At 46.0% G+C, this 18,170-nt stretch overlaps 1 protein-coding gene and 1 long non-coding RNA gene across 3 annotated transcripts in view; one reads left to right on the top strand and one right to left on the bottom strand.

Annotated features, from left to right (window-relative positions):
* Positions 1-11,328, bottom strand: part of SLX4 (SLX4 structure-specific endonuclease subunit) — a 28,420-nt gene extending 17,092 nt beyond the window's left edge. The window contains 6 exon segments of the mRNA XM_018916129.3: positions 103-318; positions 1,976-2,150; positions 3,052-3,291; positions 4,082-4,767; positions 6,472-6,574; positions 11,129-11,328. Coding sequence (XP_018771674.2) covers positions 103-318; positions 1,976-2,150; positions 3,052-3,291; positions 4,082-4,448 — 998 coding nt within the window. The 5' untranslated portion in view covers positions 4,449-4,767; positions 6,472-6,574; positions 11,129-11,328.
* A 324-nt stretch (positions 11,329-11,652) lies between these two features.
* Positions 11,653-18,026, top strand: LOC127060152 (uncharacterized). Of its 2 annotated transcripts, XR_007778806.1 has the most exons (3): positions 11,665-12,081; positions 13,233-15,543; positions 16,698-18,026. It is a non-coding gene; the product is annotated as an uncharacterized LOC127060152 (long non-coding RNA). The 2 variants fall into 2 exon arrangements; XR_007778805.1 differs by lacking the exon at positions 13,233-15,543 and having other exon boundaries at positions 11,653-12,081.
* Positions 18,027-18,170: the final 144 nt, after the last annotated feature.

Below are 18,170 nucleotides of genomic sequence, written 5' to 3'. Positions count from 1 at the left end.
CAGACTGTGAGTCAGCCTTGCATCTACTGCTCTTCCTGACCTCCAACACCTCTCAGCCCAAAGGAAGCAATCAGCATCTTTTTTTTCCCCCTACCAGCTTACCTGGGACACTGAAGAGCTGCATCACCAAGAGTGGCCACCTGCAGGTGCACTGCCTGAAGCAGCAGGTTGGGAGGCACATCCATCTCCACAGCACAGCGTTTCAGGTGACTGACTCGGCTCTGTGGGGTTTGGAACTGCTTCCCACAGATGGGACACTCAGGGACCACTGGTTTGCTGCAGGATGACACCTGTGCTTCTTCCATCTCATCCAGACACCTGGGAGACAGTGGCAAAGCTTACTTATGGAGACTTTCAAGGGTCCATGCTAAGACTGAAGCCATGAATATATTAACATTAATACTGACATTATTAATAGAAAGCACAATCACTTCTAATATCAGCCATGAACATCCACTAAAGAAACAACAACTATGTGCCCACTGCTGTGATGAACACATGGAACAGTTACATGGAGATAATGGTCTCAGAGGCACATCAAAAACATATTGCTCAAAGGCAAGCGCAGTGAATAACCTTAGAATCATAAAATCCCACATGGTTTGGGGTGAAAGGGACCTTAAAGGACATCTTGATGCATATCCCTGCACAGACAGGGACACCTTCCACTAGAACAGGTTACTCCAGCCCTGCCTTGAACATCTCTTGGAATAAGGAGACCATAGCCTCTCCAAACAACACACTTCATGTGTGTCCATCACCTAATCCCTCTTCCTGCACTCATTTTAACATTCCAGCTCATTTATAAACCCCTGTTAACAGAAAAGGAGCAGCTGAATTGACACCATGCTCCAGAGTGCAGCATGATGAACTTCAAACATCTGGCAGGGCAAAACTATGTAAAAATTTGCACTTGTTCTTTTCCTGCTCTTTCCAAAGAGATTCAGGATATAAAATCCTGGATCTGCAGGACCTATAACAAAAGTCACTCCCTGGTTAGGTAATGATACACAGGGCTGTGCTAGAGACCACTCAGCACTGATGATTACTGGTGAGTCAGTGCATCTGTCCATCTACAGCTTCCCTCTTGGGATGAAGGCTGCTATAAAAAAAAACCTGTCTAATATAACCTTGTAATCTCAACACATGATTACATGTGAATAGTTCAGAAAGCCTGACTTTCCAAAAAACATATCTAGCACTCTCACTGTTTTATAGCTTTCGTCCTCTCAAGCAGCACAAATTGTCTGAAAACAGAAAGAACAGTAACACCTAGAAAGCTGCAGGTGCAAACAAGCCTGATCAATGGGAGCCAGTCAGTAACATGATGCAGGACTGGACAATTTACATCACTCCTGCTATCTGGAAGGGCTTGAATTAAGAATTTACAGTCATTCAAATGTGTTTGATACTTTGTTAACGGAAAAGCACAGTTTCAATTTCCAGAGAGTTGCCTGTACATAATAGATTGTGTTTGATTTTTACCACTAAGGAAATTGTTAAATGAAGGGCAGTAACTTCAATTGAGTCATCTCTGAGTAGCATCACATTTCCCTCAGCAAACACCTCAGATTTAGTGACATACCAGATGTCCTTAGATGAATTTTAGCCAAACACAGCAAACACAACTTTGTTGGCTGAAATCAGCAGATCTCAAAATTTGCATTAGGGAGTCATTACTAATGGAATCACTAAGGTTGGAAAGGACCTTTAAGACCACCAAGTTCTTTTACAATGGCAGCTCCTCTGCCACACTGCTAATGAAAGCAGATCTGGCCTGGCCACACACATGCAGAAGCCCTGCAGGACAGAGCAATCAGCCTCTGCTTTCACACCAAAATGACTCCTTAATTCAAGCCCTAAAGGTAAAGACCCTAATGCAGAATCCCTGCTCCCACTTTCTCTCCTGGCTGAGCTGAGTGAGGAGTCTCTGGGGGCTGGATGGAGGGACAGGGGGGTCCTGCTGCTGTCTGACCTGTTGACGTGCTGCTCTCGCCGCAGGCTGTTCATGGCTGTGAGATCCTTCTGGCAGATCTGACAGAAGAACAAGCCTGCATCCTCCAGGCTTGCCAGGGCTTCCTCCTTGGATTCCTGCTGAAGAGCCAAAGCCAGAGCACTGTCGTGTTCCATGGATGGGAGATGCTGGGTATCTGGCAAAGAAGGCAGAGATGATGTAAGATGGAAAACTAAATCCTGTATGGAAGATGAGAAACTGGTACACTTGTCATTATTAAACTAGACACACAAAAATTCATTGCAGTATTTCTCTTGCATCTTCACACCTGATCTCCACCAGGAAAGGTACAACCTGCTCCTTTCCAACACTCCAAGATTGAACTCCAAGACTGTACCAAGAAACTGGTACATTTGTCATAATTATCTTATTAAACCAGACACACAAAAATTCACTGCAATATTTCCCTTGCATCTTCACACCTGATCTCCACCTGGAAAGGTACAACCTGCTCCTTTCCAACACTCCAAGACTGGACTAGCCCAGGAGGAGGAGGTGACAATTCACTCACAGTGCATCACATGTCAGGGACAATGAAGGAACAGCTTTGGGTGAAGTTTCTGGGGAGAAAAGGGAATTTTATACATCAAATAACACAGATTTTCAGGTCCATACAGAGTCAACAGGGACTTGCTCTATAAAGAGCCAACCAGAGTAAATTTGCTGTGAATTCCATTTATCAACACAGAACATACCCCCTTAGAGAGTGCTTGGAGAGGTACCAAAGATGGAGCTACCTAAGAGCTGCCTAACACTGTCCCAAGGGAAGAATGACCAAGTTCACTGATCCTATTGGAATTTCATCCTGTTTCCAGAAAGACAATTTTTCCTCAAGAATTTACATGAGGTTAATTCAGCCTTAGAGAAGAGCTGGGAAAAAAGTATGGATAACCCTTTAACAGAGTTTTCTCAGGGATCTGGAGTGATTTGCACAGCATGCCATGAGGCCAGCAAGGAACAAAGCCCTGGGATCCAGGACTGCTCCTGAGGCAACCATTCTCACCAGGCACACACCAGAGCCAAGAGGAGACACATACCATCCTCAGGAGGCTTCTGCTCCTGGCTCCTGGCAGGGAAATCCCAGCTGGCTGCAGCCTTTGGCACGCTCCCATCCGAGCTGTGCTTCAGCTGCTCGGGTGCCACCCTCTTGAACTGCTGCATTCTCTCCACCACCAGCTCTGCCACCCGCACCTTGGGGGTGGGTGAGGAGCAGAGTCCTGGAGGAGTAGCAGGAAGGAAGGGCAAGGTAGTCTGGGAACAGCCACTTGGAGCATTTACTAGAGAGGGAGAAAACACCAGTTTTACCAGGCAGTTTTAGACACACACTGAGAGCTGCTGGGAGGCCCTTCCCCGACAGCAGCCTGGGCCAGGCTCAGTTCTGCAACAGCCATTCTTGGAGAAGTGAACAATTTGTGTAGCCACAGTAACAACTCTTGGGTTCTGTGCTACAGGGGTATATAGAGACCTTTGTACCTGTTTTATAGGCAGGAATATTAAGGAAGCCTTGCAGGGTCTCCAGCAGGGACATGGAAGGCAGTCCCACAGCCCTTCTCTCCCAGCATTTCCACCACACAATGTCCCATTCCTGACTGACACAATTTATCAGTTTAGGGACTTCCATCACTGGTGACTGCATTCTGGCCATCATGTGTAACAGCACTGAAGGACTAATCCTTTATGACTTAATCCTACACCTTTCTTAACTCATTCATGCTTTTTGCCCTTGACAACATCCAGTGACAATATGTCACCACACAACGCAGCACTAAGTGAAAAAGCACCACAATATACTCTGGATGATCTGAGAGGACTTTTCTCAGCTCTGATACTGCAAAAAAACAGTAAATAATCACTGGCCAACAAATCACTGTGTACCAAGGCTTCACCTTACTGAGGGACATCTGCCTGCAGCACAGAACACACTGCTAGGTTAAACCTGTGTAAGGTACAAGCCTTCCAACAGTGCTACTGCATTCCCTCTGGATGGATTTCTCAAAACCTTCACTGAGCTACAGAGTCCTTCCAGTCCTTGCCTATCTTCTGTTTGAACAGCTTCAGGTCACTTACCTGTCAGAGACCTCTGACTACACTCAGTGGTGCCTGTGCTCAGCTGGCTGGCAGGGAGGGGGCTTCTTGCTCCATCTCCCTGTGCAGTCTCACCACTACAGGCTGAAACATCACCATCTTCTTCGTGTACCAACGTTTGCTCCTTTGGACCCAAATTTTGAAGGAAGTTTTTCTCCTTCACTGCTGGTAAGTGATGATGGATTTGGCTCTTAGCAGCAGCTTTGCCTCTTCTTAATTTGCTTCGTGTTGTGGTGCTCTTTGGCCTGTTCTGAACCCTCTTTGTTGCCTCAGCATCCCCAGCCTTTTTCTTTGCCCCACTCAAAATATTCACCCACAACTCTTTGAAATCATTGTCCTGATCATCCATTGGCTTTCCAGGAACACTGTGAGGACTGGAGGGCAGGAGGAAGCACCAGAATCAGTTCAGATTTGCATCAGCCCTGCCAGCACCTCAGAGATGTCCATTCTCCAGACTCCAATGGGGTCACCAGACAGAGTGGGCACTTCCAACAGTTCATTCTTCCACATTCAGCAGAGCATGTTTTCTCTCCAAGGACCTCACCTGCTTTCACAAGCTGGCTCTTCAGAAGACTCTGGATCATAAGTTAGGCACCTCAGTTTGTGCAGAGCATGTGTAGGATCATCATGGTAAGCTACAGAGCTTCAGAGAGACACTTATGAAAGCCCTTAAACAAAGAAACAAAAGCAAGTGGTCATGCACAATGGTACAGGCAGATGCACTGTGGGACAAGGTGTAAACTGCTGAAGGAGAAGAGAATTTGCATGAAATACTAAGATTAGAAACAGCACATATTGACCCCAAAGAGTGTCCCTATAACTGTACTACAGACATGCCCAAGCCACATCAGCAAAGGAGAGGAGAGATTTTAAAACAGGTATCTGATATGGGGTAGGTTTTTTCTTGGATCTCTGGATTCAGACAGTCCTTCTGTTATACAACACTCCTACTTATATTTACATAGCACAAGACCAGCAAATGCAGCGGGGAAAAAGCCCCATCCTTCAGCTCCTGCAGTGATTCTGGAGTGTTGAACTCTGCTTTGAGACACTACAGTTTCAGAGAAGAGAGCCCAGCCTCATTTGGAAAAGTAAATAAATGGAGTTTCTGGCATTTCAGAAGGGGTTTTAGGACAAGTCAGAGAACAATTCCATTAAACACATTCACCTTTTCTCTCCTCTTACTTCCACTGTTGCTCACTTAGGATTAGCTCTCCTGCTGAATTCTTCCCCTGAGTACTCAATAAACCACAGCACTGATCACATTTCCCAAACTGCTGTCACATATATGAGGTAAATAGACTCAACAAATGATATTTCTAAATTAATTTCTTAATCTTTTCAGCTACAGCAAGAACAGCAGTACTAGGCAGGGATTACCTGGAACAGCACTGGGTACAGTGTCCAGATGGAAATGCCATCAACTCCCAGGCAACATTAAAACCAGAGCTCTATTCTTACATGTCTTCATTGACCCCTTCTTCCTAGTCCTGAGTTCATGATGGTTCTGGCTATTTTACCAGGGATTTTTATTGCTCCCAAAACCTACTTCTTTCAAACCTAAACCAGAGTGTTTCACTTGGAATGGCAGCAGCTGTGGTCCAGTTACTCCAGTAAAGCTCTGGGCACAGAAAGACTCAAAAAGCAGGAAAAACACACGGGGAATTGTTTTCTCAAATGGCTTGGCTGCAGACATGAGAGGCTGAGGAATGCTGGCTACACACTTCCATGGGTCAGCCTTTCCTATAAGCAATTACAGATGTTAATGGATTATTTATTTTAAACTCAGGCTCCCAGACCTGCAGAGGATTTTGCTGTGAATCTTGGAGTAATTTTCTGTTAGAGAGAAACAAAGGTTCTATGTAGCCAGTTCATAAATTTACTTTTTCTGGACAGAACACTGGGGTAGCTATAACTGTAAATTGACCATTTGCTTCTAAGGAGGAGACAGCATGTGGAGAAGTCTCAAATCTCACATCCTACATGGCTTTGAACACCTCAGACACACCTGTACTGCTGGATTATTTATGGTGAGTTCCTGATACTAAACTTTGAAACAGAGCAGCACTTTGGAATTTGCCATCAATGTCCAGTGTCCCAGGTAGATCAGATCAAACACACCTATGATGTAAAACTAAGAATTTATTTGTATTACTCCTCCCTTTTCAGACCCAGAGGTTCCTACTCTGTTCAACGTCTCAGTATTTCTGAAGTTGCTGCTATTGTTGCCCCTAATAACCAGCTTTGGCACCAGTTTATTGAGCTCACGAAGTAATGGTTTTGAAAGTAATTTCTTCCAGTGTAATATTCAATTCATTCTGGCAGATTTTAGGACTCAGCAAATCACAAATAAAATAATCAGCAGCACTTACCTGTTCACTGAGATGCCAAATCTATAGCCCAGCTGTGCCCTTCAAGTAAACATGGATCAGCAAAATGGTACAAAGCAGGACCAGTAAAAATGAAAGATAGAACCTGGAAAATGGAGGGAAAGGATTAATTTAGTGTATTTTGAAATGACTGCTCTTGATGATCCTTTGCACCATTTCAATAGGCACCTGATGGGAGCCTACAAAAAAGATGGAGAGGGACTTTGGACAAGGGCCTGGAGGGACAGGACAAGGGGCAATGGCTCCCCACTGCCAGGGAGTAGGATTAGATGGGATATGAAGAAGAAAATCTTCCCTGTGAGGGTGGTGAGGCTCTGGCACAGGTTGTCCCATTCCTGGAAGTGTTCCAGGCCAGGCTGGACAGGGCTTGGAGCAATCTGGAATAGTGGAAAGTGTCTCTGTCCAGAGCAGGGGGATGGAACTGGATGATCTTTAAAGTCCCTTCCAACTCAAATGATTCTGTAATTCTATGATTTAAAAGTATACACCTACTACATACCTTAAATTTACTGCCTTGTAATTACCTAGTTAAATCAAAAAACTCTTAAAAACCCCCAAACAGCTAAAACATCTGTTACCCTCCCACTTTTCAGAGCAGCCTCTCTTTTAACCCCTGAGAACATTTTTCCACCAGCAGTCTAACTTGACATGCTCTCAAGCACACAACATTTGGGCCTGCTCCCTTGCTGCTTTACACTCTCTGTCTGTTCCAGGAACAATTCTCCTGCCATTTCAGTCTCCAAGAACATGTCATCACCGTGGCTACAACAGCCCATCAGGGCTGGGCAGGCCTCCACAGCTTGCACACAGCAGATCCCTTCCCCCCTCCTGAGCACCACAGTGGAGTCTCAGCACATCTCCTCCTCAATTCCTCATCTTGAAAGAAAATTTCACTTGATACTTCCAAAACCAGGAAAGCGCCTTGGGAGCACTCTCCTGTATTTCACAAGAAATGCTAATGGGAAATGGGATTAATTAACATTAGAAAGTCAGGCAAAAACAAAACTTGAATTATTGTCTGGAATCCCCAGCAGAGGAAGCACATGGACCTGCTGGAGTGAGTCCAAAGGAAGGCACCTTTTTACCCAACTCCTCCCCCAGCTTCACCTGTCTTCAGAAATCAGCTAATTGCCAGGGCCTGGATGGCCCTGCACTAATTACAGAGTGCTGGCAGCAGCAGGATGATGGGATGCACCACTTGGGCTGGCACTGGAGCTTTCATCACCTTCTTCTCCTTTTGTAGAAACTGCAGCCAAAGATCTGAGGGTTAGTGATAAAACTTCCAGTCAAGTCAGACCAAACACTGCAAGAGGGAAGAATTTCTGCAGTGTTTTTTCAGGCAGCCACACTGGAAGGAGGTCTCTAGGGATTCCTCCAGATCAAACCTTGTAACAAAAAATCTTCCTACTGGCTTCTAATGGAGAAGAACTTACATGTCAATGGTGTGACTTCTGAAAAAGCACATTATCCTCCAGCCTTTTATGGATTCTTCACTGGAGCCTGTTCTCTGCACTAACCAACACCTTTATCTCTACTTTATAAAGACATGACACTGCATCTGTACAGTGCAGGGTCTCAGAGGCTGCAATAGTGCAAAAAAATTAGCACTGAGGACAACAGGGCTTGTTCTGAGATGAGAGAACAGATGTAAGAGCAAAACATGAATCCAGAGAGGTACAACTCTCTTGTCCTGGTCTCTGCCAGTCTCCCCGTGCCAGAAAAAGGTAACAAAACCAGATGTGGAAAATAGGAAATGAGAAATTAATTCAAGTCTCTACAAACAAGGGAATGCTAGGTAGGAAAACCATCCTGAGATTGCTAGGAGCAATCTTAGCAGGGATCAGCATCAGTGTCCATCTGGCACCACCCACTTCCATATCTGATATCCCTTCAGTCCTCACACTCCTGTTCAGGGCTACACCTCCTCCTGCCAGCACCCTGCTCATATGGCAAAACATTTCAAAGCATTTCACAGTCACTAAAAAATCTATCACACTCTAGACAGAATTTAAAATCATTACTTACACAACAAAGTGCCCCTCTACCAGCACGTCCCCAGAAGAGAAAATTCACTTTATATCTCCTCTGGAAGGATAAAGGGGAAGTGAAGAGAAAAATAAAAACTAACGGTCACTCAGGTGCAAATGCTCCTGGTTGTATGCAAACACTGCAGCACATAAATCACAAAGAGAAGCAGCTGGGGATGCAAAAATCAAATTGGTTTGACTGAAAACAAGTTATTAACTTAAAGAGAATAATACAATTGATTTCAAGGACTGAATAAAAACACTTTGGTAGAGGCCCCAAAAATCAATAAAGAGAAAAATACTCGATAAAAACTCACTTGGTTTTCAGAGAAGGAAAAGTAATCAGAGTGATAATAAAAACAAAGATGTAAAATAATATCATGGTGATGGAATTGGATTCTGAATATAAACAATGCAATGTATTAAAACCAGGAGGTAAAATCACCTTGTCAGAAAAAGGTAAGGACTTTCAAAGAAGACCTTTTTCAGTGTACATGAAAACCAAGAAGAAGAACCAACCAAGGCCACAACATCAAACTGTGGAACTATTAATCCTGCAAATACTGAATGTTTCCACAATATCCACCCCTGATGGTGCTGAAAGCAGCCTATTTTAGGAGCAATCCAAAGCACACTGAAATGCAACTGCTGAAGGTGTTTGTCAACAGAATCAGATCATTTGCAAGCAGAAGTCACTGTGGTTTTTCAAAAAGGACAATTAGGGAAGTAAACACCCATCTTACATACTGAGCTCAATGCCAGGCTGACAAAGAAAGGGCTTACATGGGAATTGATGAATAAAGAGGGATAATAAAATTAAACCAAATCAACAGAGTTTATGAAAACCCAGACCTACATTCAGCTAATAAAGAGAGCTCTCTGTGTCATCAGAGGGGTAATTCTGCTATAAACCACTAAAGGAGTATCAAGGGACAAAATGATTAATTAAAATCCAACAAAATCAATACAAGACATTTAAAATTATTCAAATGCAGCTAGATAAGTTTCCAAATGCAGCTGCAAACAGCTGCCACAGAGCACTTATGTTTCTAGTGCCACCCCACAGAGATTAACTCTCTGCCTGTCCTGTTCTTCTGTTCTTTACCTTGGGAAGTGAGCAGGGAGAGACCCCAACCACTAGGATCAAGCTGCCAGGAAAGGGAACCACTGGACAGCCCATCATTCTGCCAGACCTCAGTGTGACCTGGTCCCAAGTGTCTGATTCCACTCCAACAGGGATAACTGTGACCATGTCAACCAGTACTGCTATTTTCTAGATCAAGAATGGAGCAGTGATATCTGGGGCAAGAGGATGAACTGAATAATTAATGAAAAAGTGAAAGTAAGAGAAGTAAGAACACTCCCATGTCAAAGATTCAAGCCATTCCTTTCCAAGAAGGCAGTGCTATTCTGAAGTGCACATTCACTTAAAACAAGGGCAGTACTACTGATTTTTTCCCAAAAATCAAATCTTCTAATTTGTGACTATGTTGAAGCCAAATATTAGGGGAAATTTAACAAAGTATCTTGATTTCTCTAAAACAGGTCACTCTCTTTGAAAAGGTGATCACACTTATCATGAATTTCTTCAGGTGACCTGATAATGCATCTTTCACACCAACACTTCATTAATTAATAGCAATGCATAACTTGGTCTCTTCTCAGCTAAAATCACACACAAGAGCTACACTGAACCCCTCAAGAGTCTGCATGTAATGGAAATTGACCCAGGGGGAAAAGCAAAGTCAAAAGAACTTCAGGTCCATTTTCTTCCAAATGTAAACCTTATGGTAACAATTATTTCTGTTTACAATTCTTTCTGTTTCCAGTTTGCCTCTGGCAGAGAAGGGACCAGGTCAGGAAGAGGAGTATTTTGAACAGATACAAGACAAGCACATAAGGGCCTTTTTTTGTAGATAAAACCCAGTTTGTGATTTTTGAGAGTTCATGCAGAGTGAACACTGAGCAACAGCCAGTGTCACTGCCTTTAGGCTTTACTGGTTTTGCCAGCTGTAATTTTGGCTTTATCTAAAATCTGCATGGGTAAAATAAACACCTGTGTGTCAGCAGATTCAAGGACCAAAAGTTGTCAGTAAAGCAGCTGACACTGCCTCCCTTCAAGGCAGGCCCACATGACAGAATCATGGAATGGTGGGGCTGGAAATCACCTTAAGGCTCACCCCATCCTCATCGCCAGCCATAGCAGGGACACCTTCCACTGTCCCAGGCTGCTCCAAGCCCTGTCCAGCCTGGCCTTGGACACTTCCAGGGATCCAGGGGCAGCTGCAGCATTCTCTTTGGCACCCTGTGCCAGGGCCTGCCCATCCTTCCAGGGACCAATTTCTCCTCAAAATCACATCTAACCCTACCCTGTGGTGAGCCATCCCCTCCTTATGCTGTGGCTCCAAGCTCTTGTCCAGACTCCCTCTTCACCCTCCTGAATGTGCTGCTCCGTGTTCACGAAGCACCAACAAAGGCATCAGGATTGCCTTCCCCGGTAACCCCCCCAGAAAGAAGTTTGCTTTGAAGCTGGGCCCGTTAAACGTTTCCAGCGAATCCTGCCAGCTGTCAGTGGAAGAGCTGCTGACATCCCTGGCGCCCTCACTCCTTACCCTGAGCAGCTCTGCCTCTGCTTTGTGCCCCAATTTCTGCCTTTGATGCCAGCACCGAGGATGGAGCTTCATCCTCCAGCACCGTTTGTGCCCAATTTGCTGCCCCGGGGCTGAGCTCCAGCCGGGCCCGCGCGGGGCCCGAGGGCCGCGGCCTGAGCTCCCCTCAGCCCCAGAGGGACCGCCCCTTGCGCCCGGGAATGACGTCATGGGTGACGTCACATCGGTGACGTAACGCCTGCGCTGAGGCCAGCGTCGGGTCCAACGCCACCCCTTCCCCGCCACCAGGTGGCGCCGCGTCACGCTAAAAGCGCCTGCGTCATGACGTCACTCCCGCCCGCCCGCTCGCCGCCGTTGGGAGCGTTTTCTTCCCCCCCCCCCGCCCGCCCCAGCCCGGGCAGGGCCCGCCGCCGCGGCCCGGCTGCCCACCCACCTGTCCGCGCCACGGGCTGGCGGCCCTGCCCGCGCCCCGCCGCCACGGCGGGGAGCCCCGGTGCGCGGCCGGAGCGCATGCGCGGGGCTCCAGCCGTGTTGCTCGGCTCGCTGCGGGCGCGGTGCGCATGCGCAGGCCCGGCCGGCGGGACGTTGACAAGGCCCTCATGCTACCTGCGCATGCGCACCGCCTTCCCGCCATCCGGTTGTCATGGAGCTCGTTCCCGCCCCCCTCCCCCCTCCATTCCCCTCATGGGGCTGGGGAGCTCCTTCCGGCCCGGCGGCGGGGCCGAGGCGCTGCCTCTCGTCGCTCCCGGAGAACAGCCCCAGCCTCTCTCCGACGGGGTGGCGGTGTCGGCTGAGGAGAACCTAGCACGAAGCGGGCGGGCCGCGGCCACCATGTCCCGCCTCACGGCCCCAGCGAGCCCGGCGAGGACGTAAAGTAAGAACATGGAGGGAAGTCCTTGGCACCGCCTGTCACTGAGGCGAATGGCCAGAACACCACCGAAACAGGAGAGCATATGGTACAGCACGGCTCGTTTGTATTTTTAAGGAGTTCCAATATATAGAAATCAAGCAATCTGTTTATAAAAATATAAATATAAATGTTAAGTAGGGAGAGAAATGCACACCACTTGCTCGTGAGCACAGAACTACAATTTAAAATCACTGGTGTCCACTCAGGCACACTTGTGCCGGCTGTGCAGCTGCAGCTGAAGCCCATTACAATTGTAATGCTTTGGGGTTGTAATCAATGCTGTGCTGCTCGTGTGGAAATTGATGGAAACACTGACATTTCACGGTGAGCAGTGGCATAATTCAAGCTTTTCTGTCAAAAGAGCATTGCTGCTTCTTTTTTGTACTTCTTCTGCCTGGAGTTGAGCAGGAAAACAAGTGCTCTACTCACTACATTTAGCTCTGGCTCAGGATCCTCAATGAGAACCACCTCGGAGTCAGGTTAAACAATAATTCCTCCAAATCATTAGCTAATTGTGGTCAGAGGTTTGCAGGTGTAAAAATTACCTGAGATGGGGTGGGAGGGTTCATATGCTGGATCTGCATTTTGAATGTGTGTTAGAAATTACAATTTCAATATTGAAATCAGAACTTCTTTCTCAATGCTCGGTCTGGCTGTGGCAAGAATGAAAATTATTCTTGAGCAGCACTTGCTAACAGGCCAGGAGGCAGAGGAAGGAGGTTTAGTGGTACACAGAACATGCTGGAGCTTTGAAAACATCTGGACAGGCCCTTCACTAGTGACTGTAAATCAGTTCTAATGGTGAACAATGTGATGTCTCCTTTACACAAAACATTGTTCCATAATTACATCTCACTCCCTAATTTGACATCACCAAAAGAACCTGAGGCTGTTATGGCACTGCCTGTTTGGAAACCTTAAGAGAAGAGAATCAACTGCAACTCGTAGAATGAAATAAGCTCTTGAGGCACTGTGAGTTTTCACTTCCAGAAAAGCAATTTAATTTTTAATCTGTCCAAACCATTTTAGCTGGAAACCCTTGAATTTTAAGCAAAGAATGGTTATTTTGGCAGAACTGAGGGGTGTATTTTCTGCAGTGAACCTCCCCTGGAGATGCACCATGCCCCTGTCAGTGCAAAACTGATGAGAATAAATCCTTTGGTTTGTGTCTTTCAACACTTCTGCTGGTTTATTCAGGTTCTTGCTCAAGTTGCTGCACTGATGGGAATTAGGAGCCCTCAGAAGAAAATCCTGCAAGAACTTGCAAGTGCCCATTGCACAAACAGACTGAAAATACTCCAGTTCTACCAGGGCACAAGAACATCTCATTGTACAATGCCCTAATCTGAACTCAGAAGCACTCAAAAGCCCAAGTGAACTGTGGTATTCTCAGTGAAGATACATCCAAAAGCACTGGCACTTAATGGTCCATCCTGGCTACCAAATGGGCATCTGTTTCACAGGACATTTCAAGGCCATTCCTAAAGGCACCAAGGATGTGGTTCCCTGGTCACAATTTGTACCCAACATCATCTGGAGGATGCAGCAACAGCGACAGCTGCAGTAAGGAGAAGCAGCCCTCCCAAAACCAGGCTGCTGATCTGACTTGCACTCCCAATTTTTTAATAATTCACTTTTCTTCCCCCCCTGCCCAACCCAGGGAACTGCTCTGTATCAGAGAGGGCTCAGGGCTCCAGTGTTTTAGGCTCCAGAATGAAAATTTTGGTTTAATTTAACGTGTATTCACCCCTGAATTACAGCACTTGGGACACACTGTGAGAGGCAGGATATTTACTGTCACCCTGGGGCTTTGGGTTGTCTCTGCAGAAAACAACCATTATGGGACTTGTGAACATCACTGCTGACATGAAAAGGTTTTCAAAATAACTGCTAGAATTGGCTGTGAAATGGGGTTTATAGTAAATACTGTTATCTACATATCTGTGAGCACACAGAAATTACTTATTGTGCAGCATGTGCATATTCATCCCCAGTGTGCTGCAGTCATCATTGCTCAAAATTTCTGCCTCACTTTCTGCTCAGTTTAAGAGCAGATCCCCTGCTTTCTGTTAAGACTTGTAACATGGTGGCTTTTTGGCATCTTCAGATCAACTTTTTGAAGCTTTTCATACAAATTGATTCGATCCAGGTCAGCAGTGATCAGAGAAGCAGCCACTGAGGCAGGTTTGGGTTTGCATCAATTTGTGGTGTTAATCTCCCTTCTGAATGACAGCTCAGTGCAAACTCAGCACAGAGACTTGAAAGGGCCAAACAAAGAAAAATGCAGCATTTTCCTCAAAAGCAGCTTGGCTTGTTTTCCTCTCAGGTGTGAATTTTGGGATGGTACAGGCCACTGTATCCATCTCCTCTTGTAAGCCTGCCAGGAAAACAAGCCTGTTTCCATTCAGTAACTCCCATGGCACGAGTTTGAGTGGTATAAACTGAAATCCATCTGGTTCTCCTGGGCAGTGAAATGAATTATCATTTCCAAGAAGAATCACCATCATTCAGCCAGGGCACTGGGCATTAAAGAATCTTTAAACACATTAAAAATACAGTTCCCATCTAAAAACCCTAATCCCTGTCCTTTGATTTCCTGAAGCATGCTGCAAGATAACTTTGAACACTTGTTTTATAAAATACCTGCTAAACTACTTGGGACAGAACAGGTCCAGGGGTTGAGAAACAAAACTGCAGCTGAATCTCCCCTGCCTCCTGCCACAGCTCTGACTTCCTCGGTTTCAAAGGATTTAATGTGGCACAGTTCCATGAAGGACTGGTTTATTGATCTAGTTCTGGACTGGGTTTTAACCCCAGTTAGGCCTCATTTACTTGGGCTGCAGAAGGAGAACAAGCTCTGCTTGGCTCCTCAGTCGGCTTCTGGATTAACTGACCCCAAATCCCCTGCAGATCCTGTTGTGACATTTGGAATAACACTGGATGGATGTTTAATGGACAACTCATTACAATACCTTTTGCCATGTGGATTTAAAAAGATCAGGAAACTGCTTCTTTCCCTAATTTTTCATCTTTCTTGCTGCTGTAAATAGATTTAACAATGAGATCATCAGGAGTCTTTGCGAATTTGGGTACTTACTGAAGCTTTTGGTCCCTGTGCTCCTGCCAGCTCTTCCATTTCAGCCAGGACTTAATAGCAGACTTTACTTATTCCCACTTGTTTGCATGTCAAACCAGTTCCAGGAGGGATGTGATGGAAAGGATTTTGTTATTATAGATTAAATTCTTGCTAGAAGGAGCTCCAACACCAAGGAACACTGTTTATTCTGGGAGAATGAGTGTCCAGGCAGAGAAAATCCTCCCCTGGCCCGGGCTGCATTGAACTACAGCATCAGCCATGGGAAGATGCAGGTGAAGTGTAAAGAGAGAGGTAACAAAGAAACAAAAGATGATTCTGAGAACAGAGGAAGAACAAATGACCTTTTTTTCCCTTCCTCCTGATGAAAGAAGAGAAAAACCCATGTTTTACTCACTCCAGAAGCATCAGTAGGTGAGCAGTTCTGAGTAGAGACCAAGACAGATTTTAGCATCCTTTTCTTCCGAAAGAATAAGGCAGAAAACCAGCTGGAAAGGACTTGGTACAGGATAATTCCAATAAGCAGCCAAGCTTCCATAGATTCTCTGAAATCTCAGGAATTTTTGAACCCAGGAGTTACTGAGAAACAACATGATTTCTATGGGTAAGGTTTGGGCAGACCTAGAACTGCCCTGGGAAGAACTTTCAACTGAGCAGGGTTGGGCAGAGCCTCTTGAAGGTGCTGTAATTTTGTGTTTACTGCCTCATCCAAATCTGTATTTTTCATGCCTCTGGATCCTGGAGGGGTCTGTTTCACTTAGTGCTGGGATTCTGGAGTCCTGTGCTGTGTCCTTAATGCAGACTGACTGTGTCTTAAGGAAATCTCTCTAAGCTCCATGCAGACCTTATTTGTACAGTAAGAATAATTCTGACTCACTTCACAACAAGAGCAGAAGGATTAATTAATAACTGCAGAAGTGCTAAATATTATTAATGGCTCCCAAGTTTTCTTCTCTTGGAAACAGTGGCCATTTCTTCCCATAATGTTTTAAACAGTTGCTGCTCAAGGAGCTTAGAGTGCAGATTCCTGACTTGTGGTTTGTCCATAAATCACAGACCTGGAGCCTACCCAAGACACTCTTGATGGTCTCAGCAGGAAGTCTGGACAAGAGAAAACTGTTCTCAGTCTGGCCCCCTGATCCACTTTATGGCCAGTCCGGTTTCAACGTCCCATGCCAGACGTGAGAGGGATTCTGTCCAAGTTTGGAAGCACGAGGTCTCTGGAATGTCCTTTCAAACTGCATTTCACTCCCCATAAATATTTTCCATCTTCTGCTCTGGAGAATATAGGTTTGACTTCACGGCTGATGAGCCTGGGCAGGGCAGGAGAGGAAGCCACACTGTCTATCACCAATGGCTTTTCAGCACACAAAATTTAACTTGTAGTGAAAAATGAACAACCCGCACCCCACCCCCCAAAACCCCAGGAACCTAACACAAGATAAAGTCAGGCAGCTGTAAATAAGATCCCAGAAAAAAAATAAATAAATCCAGTAGATTAATTTTCTGCACAAAGCAGCATTGCTTACAGGAAACTATTTACCAAAGAGCCTCTGTTGCCTTTTCAGACACGGAATCATCATCCAGAGTCCAGCTTTAGAGCAACTTGCCTGTGTTCCTATGAGCACTTCGGTTTGTGTTCATCAACATGATGCCATACATCCACCTTCTCCCACCAGGATCTGCTCTGTTAGCCAGGAATATCATTCCTCACTCACCAGCATTCCCTGCAGGCGTTCGCAGAATAAAAGGAAAAGCTGAGTCCCAGAGGTGAGGATCCGGTGGCTCAGACAAAGCAGCGATAGAACATGTGAGATTTGGGCCAAAGCAACCTCCTGATGCTGCTGCTGTGGCTCCTTCCAGCATCACCACCTCTTCCCATGTTTTATGGGCACAGGGACAGAGGATAAGTATGCACTCCAGTGACAGACATCTTATTTGACATTTTAGTCACAAATCCCTTGTGGCAAAAAATGAGCACCTGAAGGGCTGCTGGGATTCCTGAGGGTTCACAGGATGGGGAGGTTAAAGATGTGTCAGGCAGTTAATGGCCAGTTCCAAGCACACTGTGCTTCTCAGTGCAGCAAAGGTTACAAACCAGCACCCAGCCTCAGCTCATTGTATCAACACTCCTATTTTTAGGCACTTTATCAGGTGTGCAGCTTGCAGGGCACCACATTCACCTGCTGTGCTGCTCGCAGCACAAATCACCAAAGGTTTAAATTGCTTCAGTCTGTGTTACAACCACAGAATCATTTGGGTTGGAAAAGATCTCAAGTCCAGCCACTAATGCAGCACTACCCCATGTCCCAAGTGCCACATCCACATGGCTTTTGAATCTCTCCAGGGATGGTGACTCCACCACTGCCCCGGGCAGCTGTGCCAGTGTCTGACCACCCTTTCAGTGACAAATTTTTCCCAATATCTGATCTGAACCTGTCTTGGCACAACTTGAGGCCATTTCCTCTCATCCTGTCCCTGTTCCCTGGGAGCAGAACCTGACCCCCACCTGGCTGGCCCCTCCTGTCAGGAAGTTATGCAGAACCAGAAGGTTCCCACTGAGCCTCCTTTCCTCCCCAGCTTGCTCAGCTGCTCCTGGTGAGGAGCTCTGTTCTCTGTGGACATGCTCCAGCCCCTCAGTGTCTTTCTTGCTTGGAGGGGACCAGGACTGCCCCCAGGACTGGAGGTGCCTCAGCAATGCCCAGGGGGACAGTCACTGCCCTGATCCTGCTGGCCACAATGTTCCTGACAGAATGTATCACCCGCTGTAGGATGGAGAAGGCGACTGCTTGACTGTCTCAGCACCCTCTAAACTGTCACTATTTTTTTCCTCTTCTGTGTCTGAATAAAAATGAAATGTAAGGTGATTTAATAAAACTTCTCAAATGGTCCCCCAAGGAGAAGGAATTTTTCACTCCTCTGTGCACAGCCAAGCTTCCTGTAGCTTAAAGAGCTGGAGGTTGTCTTGTCCAGCACAGCACCCAAAGAGTTAACCATACCCAGTCCCAGCATCTTAATCTGGCAATTTAAGGATAAGCTAA

The sequence above is a fragment of the Serinus canaria genome, chromosome 14, assembly GCF_022539315.1.
Source record: "Serinus canaria isolate serCan28SL12 chromosome 14, serCan2020, whole genome shotgun sequence".
In the NCBI taxonomy this organism is placed as follows: Eukaryota; Metazoa; Chordata; class Aves; order Passeriformes; family Fringillidae; genus Serinus; species Serinus canaria.
This window is presented reverse-complemented; position numbering and strand designations above follow the sequence as displayed.